The sequence below is a fragment of the Xiphophorus hellerii genome, chromosome 11, assembly GCF_003331165.1.
Source record: "Xiphophorus hellerii strain 12219 chromosome 11, Xiphophorus_hellerii-4.1, whole genome shotgun sequence".
In the NCBI taxonomy this organism is placed as follows: domain Eukaryota; kingdom Metazoa; phylum Chordata; class Actinopteri; order Cyprinodontiformes; family Poeciliidae; genus Xiphophorus; species Xiphophorus hellerii.
The window spans coordinates 1,303,077-1,324,661 of record NC_045682.1 but is presented as its reverse complement, the minus strand read 5'-3'; the positions used below and the strand labels follow the sequence as shown (position 1 = coordinate 1,324,661).

The 21,585-nt window shown below is 38.9% G+C and overlaps 1 protein-coding gene across 7 annotated transcripts in view; it reads left to right on the top strand.

The window, feature by feature from the left end:
- Window positions 1-21,585, top strand: part of LOC116727857 (glutamate receptor 1-like) — a 137,245-nt gene that overhangs the window by 93,496 nt on the left and 22,164 nt on the right. For 6 of the 7 annotated variants that reach the window (XR_004340874.1, XR_004340871.1, XR_004340873.1 and 3 more), the window contains exons 7-15: window positions 1,922-2,089; window positions 6,734-6,838; window positions 8,230-8,340; window positions 10,497-10,703; window positions 12,685-12,900; window positions 14,013-14,136; window positions 14,256-14,397; window positions 16,207-16,405; window positions 18,001-18,248. Coding sequence is in view for 3 of the 7 variants with exons in the window: in XM_032575512.1 (XP_032431403.1) it covers window positions 1,922-2,089; window positions 6,734-6,838; window positions 8,230-8,340; window positions 10,497-10,703; window positions 12,685-12,900; window positions 14,013-14,136; window positions 14,256-14,397; window positions 16,207-16,405; window positions 18,001-18,248 (1,520 nt within the window). In the remaining 4 variants the exon portion in view is untranslated. Of the gene's footprint in view, window positions 1-1,921; window positions 2,090-6,733; window positions 6,839-8,229; window positions 8,341-10,496; window positions 10,704-12,684; window positions 12,901-14,012; window positions 14,137-14,255; window positions 14,398-16,206; window positions 16,406-18,000; window positions 18,249-20,914; window positions 21,056-21,585 lie in introns of those variants that run through there. The other variant, XM_032575513.1, reaches the window with a different exon arrangement.

The window sequence follows — 21,585 nt, the reverse complement described above, 5'->3', positions numbered from 1 at the left end:
AGAGAAGGGCTCAAACCGTGAGAGGGAGGTTGGTGGTTTTTCCCCCTCTGGCTTGGCAGCAACAGGTGCTGTCTTCACTCCCTCCTCAGCACAGACCTCAGGCTGATCAGCAGATTCAGAGAAGGTGGCGTCCTCTTTATCCATTTCCACTGAGAGTACTCCTTTTTCAACCAAGCTACTGAAGATAAGAGATTTTAGTTCACTTTTGAGCAAAGACTTTGACACATGGATACCAAAATATGAAGCAATTTCATATAAATCATCTTTTCTACAGACATCAAACTGTTGTACAGTAGGATTACTTAAAAACTCCTCCAAATTAATCTGTGCCATGTTCAAAAATAATCCCGGACGAGCCCCCACTTATGTTACATTACACCCCTCCCCTCCCCCCCCCAAGACCACTAAGGGTAAATTCTGGCACTGGGTGTAACACAAAAAAAAGTATCCTAAACAGTTGGTGTCAGTAGTAAAATAGAGTTTAATTTACAATTCAAGTAAAATCTCAATCACATGAGACAACAAACACAGGGAAGCTTTAAGCTTCAGGGTCTCCAAGGCCAAAAAAACAAACAAAACATCCCCCTTTTAATTATAAAATAAAAACACTTTCTAGAAGAGAACTGAAAAGAAAGTACAATACCTGAACTCCCTGACTATCCAAAAAACAGGAGAAAACAGTTAAAATGGCAGAGAACCCCTACCAGCTTCCATTGTGAATAGAAACAAAACTTTAGTTATACACTTGATGCTAGTGATGGGCTATCTGAATCCAGGCATCGAGGCTTGTACCAAGTAATAAGGGGGTGTGTCCGATGAAGTCCCGCTTCGATGCTTGTGTCGTCTTGTTGAAAACCACGTGACTGGCAACAAACAAGGCCTTTCATTGCATGGGTCACGTAACTGCTAAATTTTGCTTGTCGGTTTTCAAAATAAAAGCGTGATGAGCCGCTGTTTCATGGGTTATTGTATTTGATCGCATCAGAGGAGTGTTTGCCTTCAGCAGTGGCCGAAATAAAAAGGAACCTTTTATAGTTCATGTGTATTAATGATTTTGATGATGGCACTCATCAAAATGTAATGTTTGTTACCGGTTTTCTCAATTGATGATTATGGTATATTTTTGACTTTATATTTGTGTGTTTTTTATTATGTAAAGCACTCTGAAACTGCATTGTTGCTGAAATGTACTACACAAATAAACTTGATTGAAAAGGAGCCAACAAGAAGAAAAAATCTGACATCTGAGAATACTTGAGATGATCGCTCACAAGATTCTTAAATAAAAATAATTAAACCCTTCACCTCCAAAATTCTCACCTTCTTGAAATTTACACTATTTCTTTGTTCTGCAAAAATATATCAGTCTTGCACAGCAGAAACAGACTTAAAGCTGCTGGAAGAGTAAAATTCTGGCTGATGAGTAAAAATATAAGGGATCAGATCAGAGAGCCAATGGAAACCCAATAAAAAGAACTTTTGAAGAATTTTAGTTTTTAGGAGGCAAATCAAAACTCAAAGAACACTGTACCAGGATTGACTATAAAACCATATTCAGTTACACATTTCTTCTGACACAAATAAGGTTTCTAAGATGCAAGTCTTACAAAAGTGTTTGCACAAGGTAAAAAGCTGGATGACATTTTTTTTAACTCAAGGAAGAACAGATAAAATCATTTCTGCAGGAAAAGAAAATGGAGAAATGGAAATTATTGTTTTTTTTTTTAGATAATTCCTACGTAAATTTGATGATTTTGAGTGTGTGGTGGCAGGGGTTCTTCTCTGTGAAGCACTTTGTTGATTTATGTTTTAAAAGGTGGTATATACATATTTTTATTTATTTACTTTTGCATTTTTCTGTTCTGAGAGCAAATTATAGCAGGATTTAAACAGGTTTTATTCCTGAAATGTGTTTTCTCAGTACACAGGAGCTCTGACCTACGACGGCGTCAACGTCATGGTGAAAGCTTTCCAAAACCTGCGGCGGCAGCGCATTGACATCTCTCGCCGTGGTAACGCAGGAGAGTGTCTGGCCAACCCACCAGCGCCATGGGGACAAGGCATTGACATCCAGAGAGCTCTGCAGCTGGTAAGCATGAAAGCTGCTTACGTTGCAGCTTCTTGTTGCATTCTGACATAAATATTTTAAAACATAATTGTAGGGCTACAACTCAGATAAAATACAACAAAATGCCAAGAAACCATAGCATTCTAATTGCACATCATGGCAATTTGTTGACTTAAAATTCTTAATCTCATGTTTTTATTTTTTGCCTTTTTCCCCAAAAACTATTTTGTTCATGGGTATGTCTCAAACACATCTAAATTTTATCAAAGTTCATTTAGTAAATTGAACATTTTTACTAAATACAAACATATCCCTTAGCTTAGGTGATATTTACGCTATTTTACGAGTGTAAGATAGACGACACTTGCATAAAGAAATGCTCACACATTGGTGTCAAATCTTATAGTTTTTCATTTATTTCTAGGAAGGCAAATTATTAATTACACTTAAACTACAACGGCTATCGTTGCTTTATTCATTAAACAAGACAAGAATTTCTCTAAGGAAAAAGTTTGGAGACTAACATTGCTGCCCAATAAGACATTTTGTCATGTTTGGGTCCATATGTCTAGCCCACATGCAGAACCGGAATACAAACAGAGGCGGGAAACCATACGTTTATGCCTCTCTTCAGGAGTAAGACAAGTACGGCCCACCTGCATGGGTTCGGGGTCCGAAATAGTCTGAGGAGGGGAAACCGAAGGGGGAGGTGTTACAACCGCGTAGGTTCTTGCCGGCGGCTCTCTCCAGTTTCTGTCTCTCGTACGTAACCGTAACCTATTGTCGAGGCGGACAGTCAAGTTAATAAGACCCTCTAAATCTTCGGGCTCGTCAAGGGTAGCGAGCTCATCTTTTATGGATTCGTTCAGGGCGTGGAAATACACACCCTTAAGAGCGGTGGCATTCCAATTAGATGCCGCAGCCTGTATTCTGAAGTCCACCGCGAAATCTGCTACGGTTCGCTGACCCTGTCTGATTTTTAATAACTCACGTGAGTTAAAATATTTATCCGGATCCCGACTGAACACCTGTTTGAACTCCTTTAAAGAACTGACAAATGTGCATCCATAATTAGCCGGTGAGGGAAAACGGGTCTCAGCCCATTCTAATGCCCGACCAGAGAGCAGAGAAAGGACATAAGCTATCTTAGCACTGTCCTGGGCAAAACTTTGAGGTGAATGATTAAATATAAATGAGCATTGTAAAACGAAACCTTTGCATTTGTTCAGATCTCCGGAGAATCTCTCAGGAGTGGGTGGACGGATCTCAAAAAATGTGGGCCGGATTGACTGAACCGGATCAGGGGCTGGGGCTGGTTCTGGAGACGAAGACTGTGGGAGAGATGTTTGGAGAAAATTAGCGAGTTCGACAAGGCGTCGGTTTGTCTCGGCTTGACTGGTGCTTAGCTCTCTTAGAGCGGTTTCGTGGGATTGTAGCAATGTATGTTGTAGTGATGTTAGGTGATGTGCCGAGGCTTCGAGGCGTGTGTCGAGTAATGGAGGGGGCGTTTCCGTAAAGCGCGTATCGAGGCTTGCTTCATTTAGGGGAGGAGCCGAAAACGATGACGTCCGAAGCCTCGCTGCCTGGCTGTACCACGTGACTGCTTCGGGAAGTGGCTCAGATGTTGGCGCGGGGTTTGACAGCTTTAAAAACGCCACAGGCTCCATTCAAAATGTGGGTTGTTGTAGGCGAGTTGCGGTCAGTTGAGAGAGTGGATAGAGTTTTGATAGTTTGGATAGCAGAGTTTGGATAGTGGTTATTTAGTTTGAGACAGTTAATTCGGTGTTTGGAGAGTTTAGGAGAGAGATAGATAGATAGGAGATTTAGGAGTGCGAGGACAGGATAGGAGTAGGATGGAGCCAGCGAGAAAGAGGAGGATTTCCCCTATGTGGGAACATTTCGATTTGATAAGCCCTAACAAGGTAAGGTGAACTGAACATTTGCAGATGCATTAGGTTTGCTTATGAGGAACTGTATTTTTCACTGTTTCTTATTTTCTGTAAAGGTGAGGTGTTTATTGTGCTCCAAGGAGTTGGGGTACAATAATAACACCTCATCCATGTAGTGTCAAAAAAGAGAAATCGTGTGAAACCAAAAACTGTGGAGAAATTGTTGTTTCTTAATAAAAATGCATGAAATCATCCAAGTTACACAAGCATTAGCCTATTCACTACCCCCTCCCTAGTTCTACAAGCACTTTCACTGTCCTCTGCCTGATTAAGCCCATGCCATTTTTCTAGAGTCACAGAAAAACATTACACAACATGCCATATCACATGACACTACTATTTTGGGAATAATTACACACAGAGAATACATTCAAACAATATTTTATTATACACATATGTGTATACATAATTTATGTAGACAAATGATTTCGTCCTATACCTTTTGTGAAGTCATTCCCAAGAGCCATAATAGACAAAAATTCAATGCATCACACGTGTTAAGATACAGCTGGCTGTGATTATACACCTGGCCAGTAGGTGGTTTCGTGTGCACATGAAGCCTCAAGAAATGAACCCTTTCTCGAACCAGTTGGCTCAAGTGGTTCAATGCCTCATGAGGCTTCATCTCACCATCACTAGTATGTTGCTCTGATAACGTTTTCTGGAAGGCGTCTGCTGGGCCTGTTTGATGGCCAGACTGTTCTGTCATGTTTGGGTCTATATATCTAGGCCACATGCAGAACACCACTCAGGAGAAAAGAAACCAGTAAAGAATGTTTATGTAAATATAAACAGACAAGTAGGCAGGAGATCGGTCCAGGAAACGGGACTCACGGAGCGGTCAGCACACTATGAAAGACAGCGGGGAAGCTGGTGAGTTCACAGGTAGTAGGAAACGGCAGTACTGACGGAAACAATGGACTGATCTTACTTGTGTGGATGAAGAAACTCAGTCTGGGAGGATTTGCTGGTGGCTTCGGGTTCACGGTCTCTTTGTGAGTCCGGGAGGTCCAGGTCCTTGGTGTGGAAGAGATCCGGAAAGGGGGGGGGGGGGGGGCATGGAGGTGCGTCGGAGGGCGGACAGGTAAGTTCGGGCAGGCCGGAGTCAGAGGTGCGGTTCGGCTACCAGCCAGAGAATCCAGGAGGAGCTTGTACTTCAACGGAGAAGGAGAGGAACGGAACCCGGGCAACCAGTGGGTACAGTCCACGGCGTCACAAGGGAGGTGTCCAGATTTGATCGTCACTGGGAAGATCTGGGGCGTCTCGAAAGAAACACCTAAACAGGGACAGGGAGTAAACACGGGAGAAATCACTAGAAGGAAAAAACTCTCAGAGAGAACGCAGAGACTAGCTCCGGGGGGGGCTCAGAATACCATTGCTAGTTAACAGTCTGGCGTCGAAGTACTGGCAGCCCGCTCCTCATGTACTCTCGGCCTGATGAGGTGATGAAAAACCGGTGTACAGGATAATTGCACCAATCTCCGGAGAGAAGGTGAGTCTGACGCTATCTGGTGGCTAAAAGGTGAGTAACGAAAGGAACCAAAAACCCACAAAGAGAACCCGAAAAACCCTGCTCCACGACACATTTCTTGTAGCCTTTGCCAGTTTCTGACATCGACCTTAGAGAAATTTGCCCCGATTGCTTGTCCATAATGATTTCTTGTATGTACAATTCATTTCAAGTCATCCCACAGCATAGCAGTGAGACCTTTCCAATTCAGACAATCCTTGGCTGATTTCTGGTGTCTTTCGGGTTATTGTTATGTTACAGGAGCTTAACTGACATCTCATAATTCATAGGGTTCAACATAATGTTGGTCCATCCTTTGCAGCCAGAATAGCTTCAGCTCTTCTGGGAAGGCTGTCCACCAGGTTTAAGAGTATTTATGGGGATTTTTGACCACTCTTCCAGAAGCGCCTTTGTGAGTTCTCACACTGTTGGAGGCCTAGCTCTCTGTCTCCGCTCTAATTCATTGCAACGGTGTTCTATTGGGTTGAGGTCAAGACTCTGTGCGGGCCAGTCCATTTAATATACACCAGACTCTGCCATCCATGTGTTTATGAACCTTGCGTTGTGCTCCAAACTGTTCCCACAAAGTTAGGACCATGGAATTGTCAAAATGTTTTGGTCTGCTGAAGCATTCAGAGTTCCTTTCAATGGAACTAAGGGACCAAGCCAAGCTATATATATATATATATATATATATATATATATATATATATATATACAGTACAGACCAAAAGTTTGGACACACCTTCTAATTCAATGGGTTTTCTTTATTTTCATGACTATTTGGCAATAAATCCCACTTATTAACCTGACAGGGCACACCTATGAAGTGAAAACCATTTCAGGTGACTACCTCTTGAAGCTCATCAAGAAAATGCAGAGTGTGTGCAAAGCAGTAATCACAGCAAAAGGTTGCTACTTTGAAGAAACTAGAATATAAGGGGTATTTTCAGTTGTTTTACCCTTTTTGGTTTAGTGCATATTTCCACATGTGTTATTCATAGTTTTGATGCCTTCAGTGTGAATCTACAATGTCAATAGTCATGAAAATAAAGGAAACTCATTGAATTAAAAGGTGTGTCCAAACTTTTGGTCTGTACTGTACACACACACACACACATATATATATAGGTGTAGATAGACACAAACTTCTGCATTTTCTTCTGTTTGTTCTAATATGCTGAAAGTAACGTTTAGTTTTTGCAGGTTCGTCTTGAAGGACTGACTGGTCACGTTGAGTTTAATGAGCAAGGACACCGCACCAACTACACATTGACTGTGATGGAGCTCAGCCACATGGGGCCCCGGAAGGTGCAGCCACTCATTGCCACTCATTAGAGTATCAGATTTCTAGCCAAACTTTAGGGAAGCAAGTCAGCAGGTTTTAGCTACATCAGCTCCTTCAGTAATTAGTTCCCTCTACTCTGATTACACCTGTGATAATTAGAACAATCAGCTTATGCTTTGGGTAGAAACCTGCCGACTCAACTTTCTATTGAACTCTTTCAAACCCTAATGTCCCTCCATTGTTATTAGAAACAGTTATGCTTGATTTATCATGCAACAAATCACAGCTTTAATAGAACCAAACCAGGCCAGAAAAAGGTAAAATTGGTATTTGTTTGGATTTACTGTCATACCTAGTATTGAAAAAAAACCAGACCCATAATGATCCAAAACGGTGCTCAGACTTACCAGAGATTTAAGGCAACTCAAAATCTTGAAAAGACCAGTTTAAAATGCAAACAGATGCCAAAGATAAAGGAGAAGGAGGCAAAATTCAGAAGCCAGCCACAAAATAAAAATTTACAATAAAATGAAGTGAGACACCAAATGATCTGAAAGCTGGAGATGAACATCCACCCACTCCTCACATTCTTCAGCAGGTTTGATAGTTTTATATTAATGTTGTTTTTCTGCACAGACCAGTATGTACAAAATCATGACTTAAACATGAATTAATATTAAGGCATTTTTGGGTAAGGCAGGATATGAGCAACTGGATGATAAGAGGAAGGTGACTGAGAATTTCATTAGAAACAGCAATACTGCATATCAATAACTGCAGTAAAATTCACATTTAAGGTAAAACTCCTGAGTGTGTATGGTTTAGTTATTATAACTCATAAGATTTAATTCCAATTGAAAGTCCTACAATGTTGTCATTTGACCTGAATAAACTAAAAAGTTTCTAGTGACTACTGGAAAAGTGATCACATAATCTACAGCTCTATGTTTTCTTGAAAACCAAACACATCATTTTTGGCACAAACACCATATTCCAAACAGTCAAGCACAGTGGCAGGCTGATTTGGGAATTTTCCTGTCAAAGATCTGGGCTCCTTGCAACAAGTGAGTCAACCATATTTCCTGGAGTCAAATGTGACTAAGGAAATATGCTGTGTAAGGCCTTAACCTGTGCACCCAAATAGTTGTTTAGGCAATAAGTTTGTTAAGTTTTATTTGGTCCTTTTTTCCCCTCTTCTTCATTTTTGCTTTTCCTTTTTTTCTCTTTTTAACTTTTTTCTTTGTTTTGTTTCTCTTTTCATCCCATTTCAGGAGCCAAATGAAAGCAGAGGTTTTATCTGTAACATATCTTGGTTTCTATTATAAAACATTAATAAATCTTTTAACCTATTTCTGGTCTGTGCTGAGTGTCCCTTGCTGTGATTTTAATGAGCTTTTTGTTGCTTTTCATCCAGATAGGCTTCTGGAATGAGAAGAGAGGCTATGTGCATACACCCGTCTCCAGGCTGCCAACAGAAGAGCTGGTTAATCTTCTGAACAAAACCTACATTGTCACCACCATATTGGTGAGACTGGGAAAATGACATGCTGCACAGTTTATCTTCACTTTAACTTTACAAACATACCAATCACTCTATTGGTATTGGTCTTACTGAATGGCCATTTTCTGTTTCAGCAGAGCTGTTTTTAGCCTCAAATGAGAAGTATAGAAACAAATGTGAAATTCAATCTGATTCCTATAAAGGAGAAATCAGAAATGTCCTAATTGTTTTCTACTTTTGTCAATTGTTTTTTTCTGTTCCTTTTCAAAGAACCCAGTTTATGACAATGAGAAATCTGACTAGTTTGAGCTGCATCTCAATAAATTGAAATATGTGTTCAGATATGTTTGATCATAACCTTTAAGCAGGTATTAAACATACTTTTTGTTAAGAGACCGTTTCTGTAACCTGATGCTTGTACCAGTCTTAGGACTATCACACCAGACTTGCCTGAACAAACATGGAGTAATTTTCAGCATAACTTGAAAATCATTTCAAACTATTTTTTCCCCAAAATTGCTTTTACCAGATTGTAAATGTTTCTTGTCTTGCTAGTGTTGATGCTTGTTTCAACTTGATTGAATTAGTATAATTGCATCTTTCCATATATTAAAATTTAGATCAAGTTCAGATTGTCCAAAAAGCAGCTGCCAGATTTTAAATGGTACAAATACAAGATCAGAAACAGTGAATTTCAGTTTGTAAACTAATACAGTTGACAGGCAATCTGATGGATACTTCAGTTCGTTAAACTGACTTTATGATGCAACGAGTCCTGAGGCGTAGAAGAGATTACAGGTTTTCAGTGGTGGAGTCACATGTTGCTGATATTATTATCTGAATTTTATCTTTAAATATTCTGCAAAATTATTGTAAGACTTGTTAGATTAAAGTCCAAGAGGGATAGGGAGTGATGGTTAGTCAGTCTGTCAACAGTAATGAACTCTGGGCTTGTTATTGTTTTTATTTATAAAATAAGAAGATAAATGATCCTCTCCTCCCTTGAAGATTCTGATTTTAGAACCTGAAACTGTAGTTGTCTTCATAAGAATGAAACTTTTTTTCTACATTTTGTTATGTGGGCTCTAATTACTGGACATTCCTCCAGTGATTTTTCTTTCTGGTTAAAATCTTTGTCTTTATCAGTACAATTTCACCCATTAGTATTACAATAGTTAGAATAAAGTTATTGACGTCACCAACAGTGACAGGTTTATGTGATGGTGCTAAGATCTGGATGAATACTGTAGAGAATGATATCATTAATGTGGCATTTAGTGATGACCTGCCCTCTGCATCATTTCAACAAGAAACAGAAATGATCAGCAAGAGCAACATTAGTCACAGCATTAGCAATGCTTAGACCTCTGGAAATAACCAGATGTTGTGGGTTTATCCAGAAAACTCAATAGCTCCTTTGAACTTCTATTTTTTAATATGAACGCATAAATTCACCCCATGAATGCAGTTAAAATCAATGCAGAAAATAGAAAGCAGTTTAGAGAAAACTCTGGATTATACTTCAGAACTGTCGTTCAGGGCATCAAATTCATTTTCATGTTAGCCATAGCAAGATCATGAATGTTCTCAAGGGTGGGTTGTACGTGAATGTATTGATAAAATACATTAAGTAACTGTTAAGATATTAATAGCTTTCAATAAACTCAGAGTTATGGTGGGAAGAAATCTGGGGATTTTGTGCGAATTTCCACAATAGTGGAATCACAGAAAACTGGAGTGACTGATTGATGTAGCTTGACATCAGCAGTCTAGAGGGGGAGGGGGTGGGTGTGGGGGGTACTCTGCAGTACTCCGATGTTGTTTTATTACTCATTCTGCTGCAAGTTGGCTCAATTTTGACGCGCAAGACGTAACCGGTAAAATCCGGTTTAGGATTTTCAAAATAAAAGATCCGGAAGTAGTTCATTATTTCTTGCGCGGACGGGATTTGAATTTGACACAATTGTTAAGAATATTAATCATCCTATATGTACTTTTTTGTTTGCACTTAATAAAAAAATGTGTTATTTTTTATTCTATTATGACACAGCTCCCACAAACGGAAGTGAAAAAATAGAGGGTTTGTTTTGTTAAATTAATCAAGATACCATGGTTCTAAGTCTTGATCAAATAAAAGCAGCAGTGATGACTTAACATTATGTTTCTCTCTGTGGCCACAGGAAGCTCCCTACATGATGCTGAAGAAGAACCATGAGCAGTTTGCAGGAAATGACAAGTATGAAGGTTACTGTGCTGAACTAGCATCTGAGATTGCCAAACATGTTGGCTTCACCTACCGGCTAGAACTGGTGGGAGACGGAAAGTATGGCTCCAGAGACCCGGAGACAAAGCAGTGGAATGGCATGGTGGGAGAACTGGTCTACGGGGTGAGTTTTGGATGTGACAGGCAGTTACAGAATCCAACACAAGCAAGCTGATTCAGCTAATCTGGTGACAACTTGTCAACATAGAAGAATGGAAGAAAGCAGAATTTTTTTACTGTCCCACAATGGGGAAATTTCTGTGCAACACCTGCAAAGTGACAGGTAATCAAAGCAAATATACTAACACAATATTAGTACAAAATAAACAAAATAAAAATCCTGTACAGTAAGGGCAAAATTTCAACATAAAAACAACATTCAAACCAAGGCACTCATATTGCATATTGAACTCACTGTTTTGTAGAACATTTTAATGCATTAGTGAAATCAGCTATGTTTTATGGAAATATTGATAACAGAAATTTCAAGAATTAACTGAATTTCACTTCAGTTTGTGGAGGCTGAAGGAATAAATAGGAACGAAACAGATATGCTACACATCTCTAGAGCATTTACATACAAATTAAAATAATCCCAGCCTCTCAGCATTGTATTAACTAGGCACAATACAGCTTCTATTTTTTTAAATATCTAAATATAACTTTCTCTGACTTAAGAGTTATTTTAATACTCTTTTAAAGTGTAAATACCGTGGAATAGTAACAAGCTTCAGAACATTGGGTTGTGATCCAAACTGGAGCTTTTCCTCCTCTGTTCTGGTTTAAAAAAATGTGTCCATCATCAGCAAAATCTTAGAGTTACATCGACTCCTTTTAGTGGAGTTAGTAGTGGCTTTGCATTATAAATAAATGTATGTCTGTCAGACGTATTGGTTATAGCTTTAGATCTGGATTTTTTTTTTTATAAGCTAGGCCTTTCTTGTACTCAGTAGGTAATAAAAAGACAGTAAATTTTTCACAACTTACATAAACAGCCCGTTTTGTACCTTGTATTGGATACATGCTCAAAAAACTGAGTTGAGGAAACTGATGTTGCTTTTTGTTAAAAGGCATATTGATGGTTCATACGCAAAATTGGATTAGACTATCAACTGTAGTATTTCTTGTCCATTTTTTTCTTTAATATGACTGACGCTGGGTCTTCAAGTCAGCAAGTTAGTCTGGTGTCAAAGGCAAATGATGTTATTACACTGGGTTATATAATGACTGTAAACTGAGTGAATTAAGGCATGGGGTCCCTCTCAGTATGTCATGAAGTGGTGGCGTTAGTGGTGAGGCAGACGCGGTGGAACCAGGTTGTAGTGAAAAAAGATGATGTTTAATGATGAGTAATCCAACACAAAGTCCAAAAACCAGGCAGCACTGCTGAGCGGAAAACCAGGGCTCAACACAGGTAGCAACTGGCTACACGAATGGACAGGAATACAACAGACGAGCACGTAGACAGACGACTGTTGCGACTGACTTGACAAGGACCCGACGACGAACAAAGAACACAGGTGGGGTTAAATACACTGAGGGTAATCACAGAAACAAGACACACCTGGGAACAATCAAGGGGAGACAGGACAACACCGAGACTCAGACACAGAAACTCAAAATAAACACAGAGAAAAACACAGATCCTGACAGTATTATGGGACCCAATGCCCACACTGGTATTGGGTCTCACAATGCCAGTGTATAAGTAAAAAAAATAAATAACATTCTACTTACGCAGTTTTGTTGCAGATTTTTAATTTTATGCAAATGCTATTATTCATGACAGAACATGTGGACAGTATCAAAGAAAACATTCAAAATAAGGCAAGCATGTGGGCTATGACATACTGTATGTACAAGGAAGGTGTTGCTTTGACATGTTTTCACTTGAGCAAAGAAATTGCTTTTGTAAGTTAGGTCAAGTGTTTTTAAAAGCACCTGTTTTGAGCTTCATGCTCACATCAACAGTGACAGCTCTACAGATGTTTTCATTATGAGTCAGTGAACATGTCTGTTGGCTTCAACAACAGACATGTTCACTGTTTTTACCAAACAAAGACCTCCTCCATTGGGTGACATCTCTTGTCTGTGTCCTCCTGCAGAAGGCAGACATGGCCGTCGCCCCACTGACAATCACTCTCGTCCGAGAGCAAGACATTGACTTCACCAAACCCTTCATGTCTCTGGGAATCTCCATCATGATCAAGAAACCAACCAAGTCCAAGCCAGGCGTTTTCTCCTTCCTTGACCCGCTGGCCTATGAGATCTGGATGTGCATTGTTTTCGCCTACATTGGAGTCAGTGTGGTGCTCTTTCTGGTATGATGACAGGGTTCAGAAATGTTTGTTAATGTAGACTTGTTTCTAATCAAATATGTAAAAACACAAAGTATTCAGTATTTGTAAAAACTAGAATGAGCTAAAAACTATAGGTACATTCGCCCTACATTTGGAAGCAACTAATTATTGAGTAATTATTTAGGAAAATTAGAATTGTCAAGAATTTAATGTAACTTAAAATTACAAAAGGAATAGTTTATATATGTTGTCTTAAGTTGGAGACAAATGACATAATGCCACATTGACATGGAGCTATTCTCAGCATAAACACACACGCCCCCAACACACACACTGGACATATTGTGCAAATGTATGCTGAGACAATACAATAAATTTCATCCATTGTTCAGGGTTTTTTTCCCCCTTCTTCATGCATTTGTTGTCATTGACATGTAGCAAAGAGCCAATATGGGTCACTGAATGTTATGCTGTGTGGTGGTGAACAGCAAGAAGCATCCAACTGCACTATTTTATGTCAGTGACACACTTATTTTTTCCAGTTCAACCACATGTAGAAATATTACTCTGGTCCTTATCCATCATTTCTTTACTTACAGAAATCAATTTCTAGTTTCTGCATGTCTTAAAAAATGTCTGTAAAAGAAAGTGTGCACATTTATGATTTTTGCTTAAAACAATCCTTTCATTTAATTCCCCCCCTTTTCTATATTTGGTTAAGCGCAATATATTTCTGGAAGGTTTAGATTTACATAACCAAATTAAATTATACAGAGACTTTGTGGAAGGAAAAAATGGTCTGTGCTTTTAATAAGGGTTTGATTGCTTCACCAGGAAATATATATTTGTTTTAATATTGAGAAAGTTGTATTTATGTTTTAGTTATTCATTTAAAACTGGATTCTCCTTTGACATTGTTTTCTTTGACAGGTGTCAGTCTCATTTCCTATCAGAAACAAAGTAATTAGTTAAATGTAAATAGTTTTAAATATAAATATACCAAGGGCATGAATAATTTAGGTCTTAACTGTAGCAGACTAAGTTATCTGCTTTTGTATTTCCCTAATTTTTTTTTTTTATTTTCCTGTCAATCTTGAATCAGTTTGTCTGATAATCCTCATGACTTTTTGCAGGTGAGTCGTTTCAGTCCCTACGAGTGGCAAGGTGAAGAGTCAGATGAAGAAGATGAAACTGTTCCAGCTTCAGCATGTCGACGAGCTCCTCCCACTTCATACTCAGAAGACCCTCACTCTCCAGGTATCCCACCATTTTCAACATCATCACCACCTCATAAACCCGCTCCCATGTTGTGATTCTCCTCACTTCAATAATCAAAGTTTAATTAGTCAGTTTTTGTTATCATTTTCTCCTTTCAGGTTACTCTCAAGCTCAGAATCAGAACCAGAACCAGCAGAAAGATAAAGAAACTCCTGAACACACTAACGACTTTGGGATCTTTAATTCTCTCTGGTTCTCACTTGGGGCCTTCATGCAGCAGGGCTGTGACATCTCCCCTAGGTAAGACCGAGTGGTATAAAATGAATTGTGCGATAATTGATACATAAGAAGACAAAAGATCGCATAGCCAGTATTTTTATTCACAAAGCTGCCTGTCTAAAGCAAAATGTCTGGGAGACTTTTTGTCATAGCTGAACTGTGATTAAACCACCACCTCTTTACACATCAGTTTCTGATGTAGACACACACACTTGCATTCATGAAACATTTGATTGCATGTGACATTTTGCCTGATTTTTAGTATTTTCAGCTGTGGTCGGGCTTGAGGCTGTTTCTATTCTTCATGTGTGTCAGGTTCATCATGCCACATGCATGTTTATGGCCTTTCCTTTGTGCATTTTTCTTCTGACAATGACCTTATTTAGACATATTCCATCCCATATGTCATAGTACATTATGACGAGGTAAAAGTGTGTTGTTCATTGGTGATGATTACCTTAAAGGAAAATTGTGAGTAGAATAGTTTCTGTTAGTGTAATTGCTGTGCTGTGCTGTGCTGTAGTGAATACATGGTGAATCCACAATAGGGACCACAGCCAGCTAAGCAGCTAAAATCAACTGCACAAAATTTCAGCTCCTTTTTCCTTAGCCCAGTTAAGATGCCTTTGATATTGTCTCTGGTTTAGGAGTGGCTTGACATGTTTGTGTCGCAGTGGAGAGTCTGGTAGTTAGTTTGGTTATAATTTTATAAAGAGTAGACCATCTCCAGACAAAAATAAGGTATATAATAGGGCAGAAACATTTATTCATTTTCAACATTCGTGCTCTCAAACAGTGCAAAGCAGAACAAACTTGGCCAAAAAGTTGGAGTAAGCCACTGGTTTCTTTATATATCCATATTCCTCTTCTAAGACTTAGCATCAATGTGAAATAGTTTGTTCTTTTAAAAATTGCACAGTAGATGCTAAGATGGTTTAAGATTCTTTAAAATATGGAAGTCACAACTTTTTACTTTGTCTGGCTGGCACTTTGGTCTCAACCCCAGAGGGAACTAGTTCTTTGATGATGAGCTGCCTCGACCAGGGGAAGTTTTGGTTTGTTTGCAAAATCCACCTCATCTGGTGCTTTTCATTAGCTTGTTGTAAACCACATTACACTGAAGCTGCATCAATGTGAACATCATACAGGGTCACCTTTAGTGGTATGGGGCCGCAGGGCTAAACAGGATCAGTTTGCATGTGTGTGTGTTTGATGGGATTTGACTGAATGTATTCTATGCTTTCAATGTTAATGTGAAGCATGAATATCCTGCAGGCAGAAACTCTCAGCTGCAGTTTTTGCACCTACTGTACAGCTTTAAGTCAAACAAAATAATATTAAATAATGTGTGCAGTGATTTGATGTGAGCAGCTCAACCAAACACATTGGCAACTGAAGTCTGCTGAGGTCAGTTTCTAGAAAGAAAAGGCTCTGAGTGGAAGAAGCTGGAGGTGTTGTTATTGTGCAGATTAATGTTTACTGTTACTGATTACCCCTATTTCCCAATTATTTAACTCTGGTGAGGCAAAAAAGCTGACCATCATTTCCAAAATATTTAAAACACTCCTTCTGAAAGACATTATTTCAAACAATGAAATAACTGCTAGGCCAAAAGGTGGTGATACTGCTACAGTAAGATTGGATTCAAGCACTAGTTTTGCACAGTAAGTAATATCATCAGCATATGAGTGAAACTGTATATTCTGTTTTCCAATCGGACTTACCACAGGATGCAAGGGAAAGCTGAACAAAATAGGTCAAGTCTAGAATGCAGACAGCAGTTCCAGAATTTATTAAAATCTGTTGTTTACTTTCTGTTCTTCCCCACAGATCCCTCTCAGGTCGAATTGTTGGAGGGGTGTGGTGGTTTTTCACCCTCATCATCATCTCTTCCTACACAGCCAACCTGGCAGCTTTTCTCACTGTGGAGAGAATGGTATCCCCTATAGAGAGCGCAGAAGACCTAGCCAAGCAGACCGAGATCGCCTATGGTACACTTGAAGGGGGCTCTACCAAAGACTTCTTCAAGGTTAGTGTACATGTTCACTCTTGATATCACAACAAATAAAGAATTAGCTGGACTTCTTTTGTGCTATAAATGAAAAATTCCTTCTGGCAACAAGAATTTTTATGTTAAAATTAGACCAAATCAAAAAAGTATAGATTAAAGTAAAGTTAATGCAACTTATTTCAACTAATCTAATGACACTTTTTCAAATACCAGAGGTTACTAAGTATAAGTCAAAATTTGATTGAATCTTTTATTTCAAAGTTTTTATATTCACACACACTACTATGGACACGCCCACCCTCACACACGCCCGCATGCAAACTAAAATTACACATATACACTATTAAATTATCACAAATGCATACAATTTTCTCTCACACACCACTACAGACTCACACACATGACTAAAATTGCACTTACATGGTATTAAAATATCACACACATACATACCGTTTAAAGCACACATAGCTACTAGTCTGAATGAGAGATCAGAAATATATGTGTGTGTGTGTGTGTGTGAACTAATACTAGACTGCTTGAATGACAATACATGTATGTGTGAGAGGTGTCACGGAAGAGGCGGGTCATAATTTGGAGATCGCATCGAGTATGGGTAGATTCCAAACTGAGCAACATTGGCATGTCCAATAGATGGCAGCATTACAGGGAAGAATCAACCAACGACAATGAACTTTAAAGAAAAGAAGGCAAAACATGGCTAACTGTAATTTGACAAAGAGCAGTACAGGACAAGCAGCCGCAATTTTTAATTGTATTTTCTCATCAGCGAATCTAACAAGCTGTGCCATAAGCAGAAGAACTCCTGTGAACGCAGGTGTTGTGACTATCTGTACCAGCTCATCAGCCATTTTAGAAAGGTAGCACCGACAGATAGACATAGCTTTCTAGATACTCTATGGTAGGAAAATCTGATGTGAAGCACAGATAGTCAATACATCGGCGCTCATCGGAGCTATTTTGTTTAAGGCACAGGACACACTGCTTTTTATAGTCGGTAACAATAAAGTATCATTAGGAATTGCAGCAGTTTGTCTTATGCTGTCCTTTGTCAAATTACAAATATTACCTATGTTGCTCAGTTTGGGATTCACGCATGCGCGATGTGATCTCCAAATTATGCCCCGTATCTTCCGTGACACTTCTCACACAGACAAGTACGAGATATACTGTAAGTATCTCATTCATTCATTCATTCAGTCTAGTATTAGTTGACTCACACATACATTTCTGACCTCTTATTCAGTCTAATATGTTTGTATGCTTTAAACGGTATGTATAATGTGAAGGCTAGTGTGTCAACCACTATAAAACCTTTATGGTACATCACTATATAAAAACTTTTTTTTTAAATAACACTTGTTTTAAATTACTTTCTGGCAGAAAATTAAGACCTAAATAATGTTGAGCGAACGTGTTTCCAATTTCTTCTAGGGAACTGTACATCCTAGTTTGTAAGATGTGCAAAACCAGGGGGATTTAGCTAGATTCAGTACTGTGATTAAAGTTCAAAATCATCTTCACAAATTGTGCGACTTGTCTTAAACAGTATTAATTTAGTGTTTTATCATTTTTGCTCTTTACTCCCCTTTTAGAGGTCAAAGATTGCTGTGTTCGAAAAGATGTGGTCATACATGCGCAGTGCAGACCCGTCTGTATTTGTAAAGAGCACCAATGAGGGGGTAATACGAGTCAGAAAGTCAAAGGGGAAGTATGCCTACCTACTTGAGTCCTCCATGAACGAATACATCGAGCAGAGGAAACCCTGCGACACCATGAAAGTAGGAGGAAACCTTGACTCTAAGGGTTACGGAGTGGCCACTCCCAAAGCATCGCCCCTCAGGTACACTCTGAGTGTCCGGTTAGCGGACGCCAGCATAGGGTTAGTGTTGTCTCATTTTTGTCTGTTATTTGTTGTAACTTCTTAAGTTAGAACAGAGAGTGCAATATCAAATATCTGTACCTCAAACATGAATCCACACCTGTTTCTGACAATTAAATCTCTGCTTAAAACACTAAATCTGCTATGTTAAACAGCTCCCAGTGTGTAAATGCTGAAGTCTAAGCATTCTGAGTAATAGTAGCTGTAATAAAAGTTTCTAACTCCTCAAAATATAAACGACACATCCGGTGAAATAAAAATGAATGAAATTATAGATGTTAACAGAATTGAATATGTCATTTCTCCAGATTTTCTTTCCCTTTAGCATATCTCCCAGTCAATTTTCTGTAAAAATAGTCAGTTAAATCATACAGCTCCAAAACTTAAGTTAACTCAATTATAAAATTATACAAACCTTAAACGTATGAATAGTAGTTATATAGGGTGCTTTTGATAAACAGCGATATTAGAGTTAGAGTGTGCATCAAAGATTTCCGCTAAAAGTTTGGAAGGAATACTTTTTTTTAAAATCTTGCTACACTGTTGTAAACTCAGAAAGTAAAAATGATTTTAATCATCGCAAAATTTTATTATGACACTGCAATTGAAATTCTGGAGTATGAAATGGTTCTGATGTATCATATCCAATCCTAGTTACAATCCTAACTATGGAGTTACAGAGAAGACAGTTGTTTGAAACACCAGAAAGAAGAAACATGAACCATCACAAGACAGGTTTTATTTCAATATTTTATTAAACAGCAATTTTAATTCAGAAAAAAATGTGTCAACTGTAACCCTTTGTAGCTATTAAAGAAGACATCCAAGTAAAAGCTAGGAATGCTCATTTCTCAGTTCTCGTAAAATTTTAACCAGTGTGGGATTCTGTTGGTGGGACAGGAAATGGCAAGGAAATTAATCAGTTCAATGTAAAATCTGTTTACATGTATACATACACTGCCTGGCCAAAAAAAAGTCGCCACCAAAAAATGGTCACACTCTCTAATATTTTGTTGGACCGCCTTTAGCTTTGATTACAGCCCGCATTCGCTGTGGCATTGTTTCAATAAGCTTCTGCAGTGTCACAAGATTTATTTCCATCCAGTGTTGCATTAATCTTTCACCAAGATCTTGTATTGATGATGGGAGAGTCTGACCACTGCGCAAAGCCTTCTCCAGCACATCCCAAAGATCCTCAATGGGGTTAAGGTCTGGACTCTGTGGTGGCCAATCCATGTGTGAAAAAGATGTCTCATGCTCCCTGAACCACTCTTTCACAATGTGAGCCCGATGAATCCTGGCATTGTCATCTTGGAATATGCCCGTTCCATTTGGGAAGACAAAATCCATTGATGGAATTACCTGGTCATTCAGTATATTCAGGTAGTCAGCTGACCTCATTCTTTGGGCACACAATGTTGCTGAACCTAGACCTGACCAATTGCAGCAACCCCAGATCATAACACTGCCCCCACAGGCTTGTACAGTAGGCACTAGGCATGATGGGTGCATCACTTCACCTGCCTCTCTTCTTACCCTGATGCGCCCATCACTCTGGAACAGGGTAAATCTGGACTCATCAGACCACATGACCCTCTTCCATTCCTCCAGAGTCCAATCTTTATGCTCCCTAGCAAACTGAAGCCTTTTTTTCTGGTTAGCCTTACTGATTAGAGGTTTTTTACGGCTACACAGCTGTTCAATCCCAACCCCTTGAGTTCCCTTCGCATTGTGCGTGTGGAAATGCTTTTGCGTTCACAATTAAACATACTCCTGAGTTCTGCTGTTGTTTTTCTTCGATTTGATTTGACCAAACGTTTAAGTAATCGCCGATCACGATCATTCAGGATTTTTTTCCGACCACATTTCTTCCTGGAAGACGATGGTTCCCCACCATCCTTCCAGTTTTTAATGATGCGTTGGACAGTTCTTAACCCAATTCTAGTAGTTTCTGCAATCTCCTTAGATGTTTTCTCTGCTTGATGCATGCCAATGATTTGACCCTTCTTAAACAGACTAACGTCTTTTCCACGACCACAGGATGTGTCTTTTGCCATGGTTGTTTAAGAAATGAGGAGTTACTCATTGCATCAGCTGGGGTTAAATAACTTGTTGCCAGCTGAAAGATAATCGCCTATGCAGTACTTATCCAACAGGAGGCTTGTACCTATTTGCTTAGTTAAATCCAGGTGGCGACTTTTTTTTGGCCAGGCAGTGTATTATGTCTCTCATTTCCTGTTTCTCATTTCTAGTTTTTCTCCCATTTTATTTAAATTCCAAAATATGTAATTGTCAGAGATTGTAAATCGTTTAATTTGTATTTGTCAAATTAAGGTTCAAACAGAGAAAGTTAAGTTAGTGAAACATTAGAGCTAACATCAGAATGCTGTTAGTAAAAATGGTCTAAACAGTAACTGATTTCTGCACACACAGAGTGCTGATTTAAATACGCAACTGGTTGGATTTTGTCAGAAACTGGATGATTGGTGCTTAATAAGGTAATCGAGTCTGTTAGTCTTGAGGGGTGGATCACAGTTTTATTGTCTTTGTGTTCGTCTGTCTGTCTCTTAATATGTCTCTCTGTCTGTCTTGTCTCTCTCTTTTGTCTTTGTCCACATGTCTGTCAGACTGTCTCTTGTTATCTGTTATGCCTGTCTTACTGCTACCTGCCTGTATGCGTTTACGTTCACCAGAGCACTAACAATTACAGTCATAATCAGTGTCTCCATCTGTCTCTGTCTTTCTTCTGCTGTCAGGTAACACTGAACCTCAGCTTCAGTACATTTTATTTAAATGAAAAATTTTGACCAGTTACTACTTACCTGAATGTGGTCTGATTATTTAAGAGAAACAAGCCCAGCTATGTTTATTTACACTTACTTCAATGTTCAAAATAAATGACCAAGACTGCATTGCAATTTCTGATACCTATGATAAACAGGTTTTCTTGAAAGTTAAGATGTAAAATAAAATTCAGCAAACTATTTCTACAATGTTCAATTAGGTTTTGCATATTTGAGTTTGTAGTAGGCTCAAATGCAGACAGCAGCTTTGAAGCCTTAGGATCTTTTAATGATAAAATTTTAAAAATGATAGAGACAGGCCATGAGAGAACCAGGACAAGGAACCAGGCAGGATGCACCAGAAGGAACCAGCACAGTAAAATGAAAATCAATGAGCTGAAATACTAATGAAAGGAAATGCTGGTGTGGAGGACCAGGTGAGCACAATCAGAGAGGAAAGCTGAACAGCTCCTGCAAAGGAGAGCAGGAAGGGCGAAAGGCGATTAATGAACACA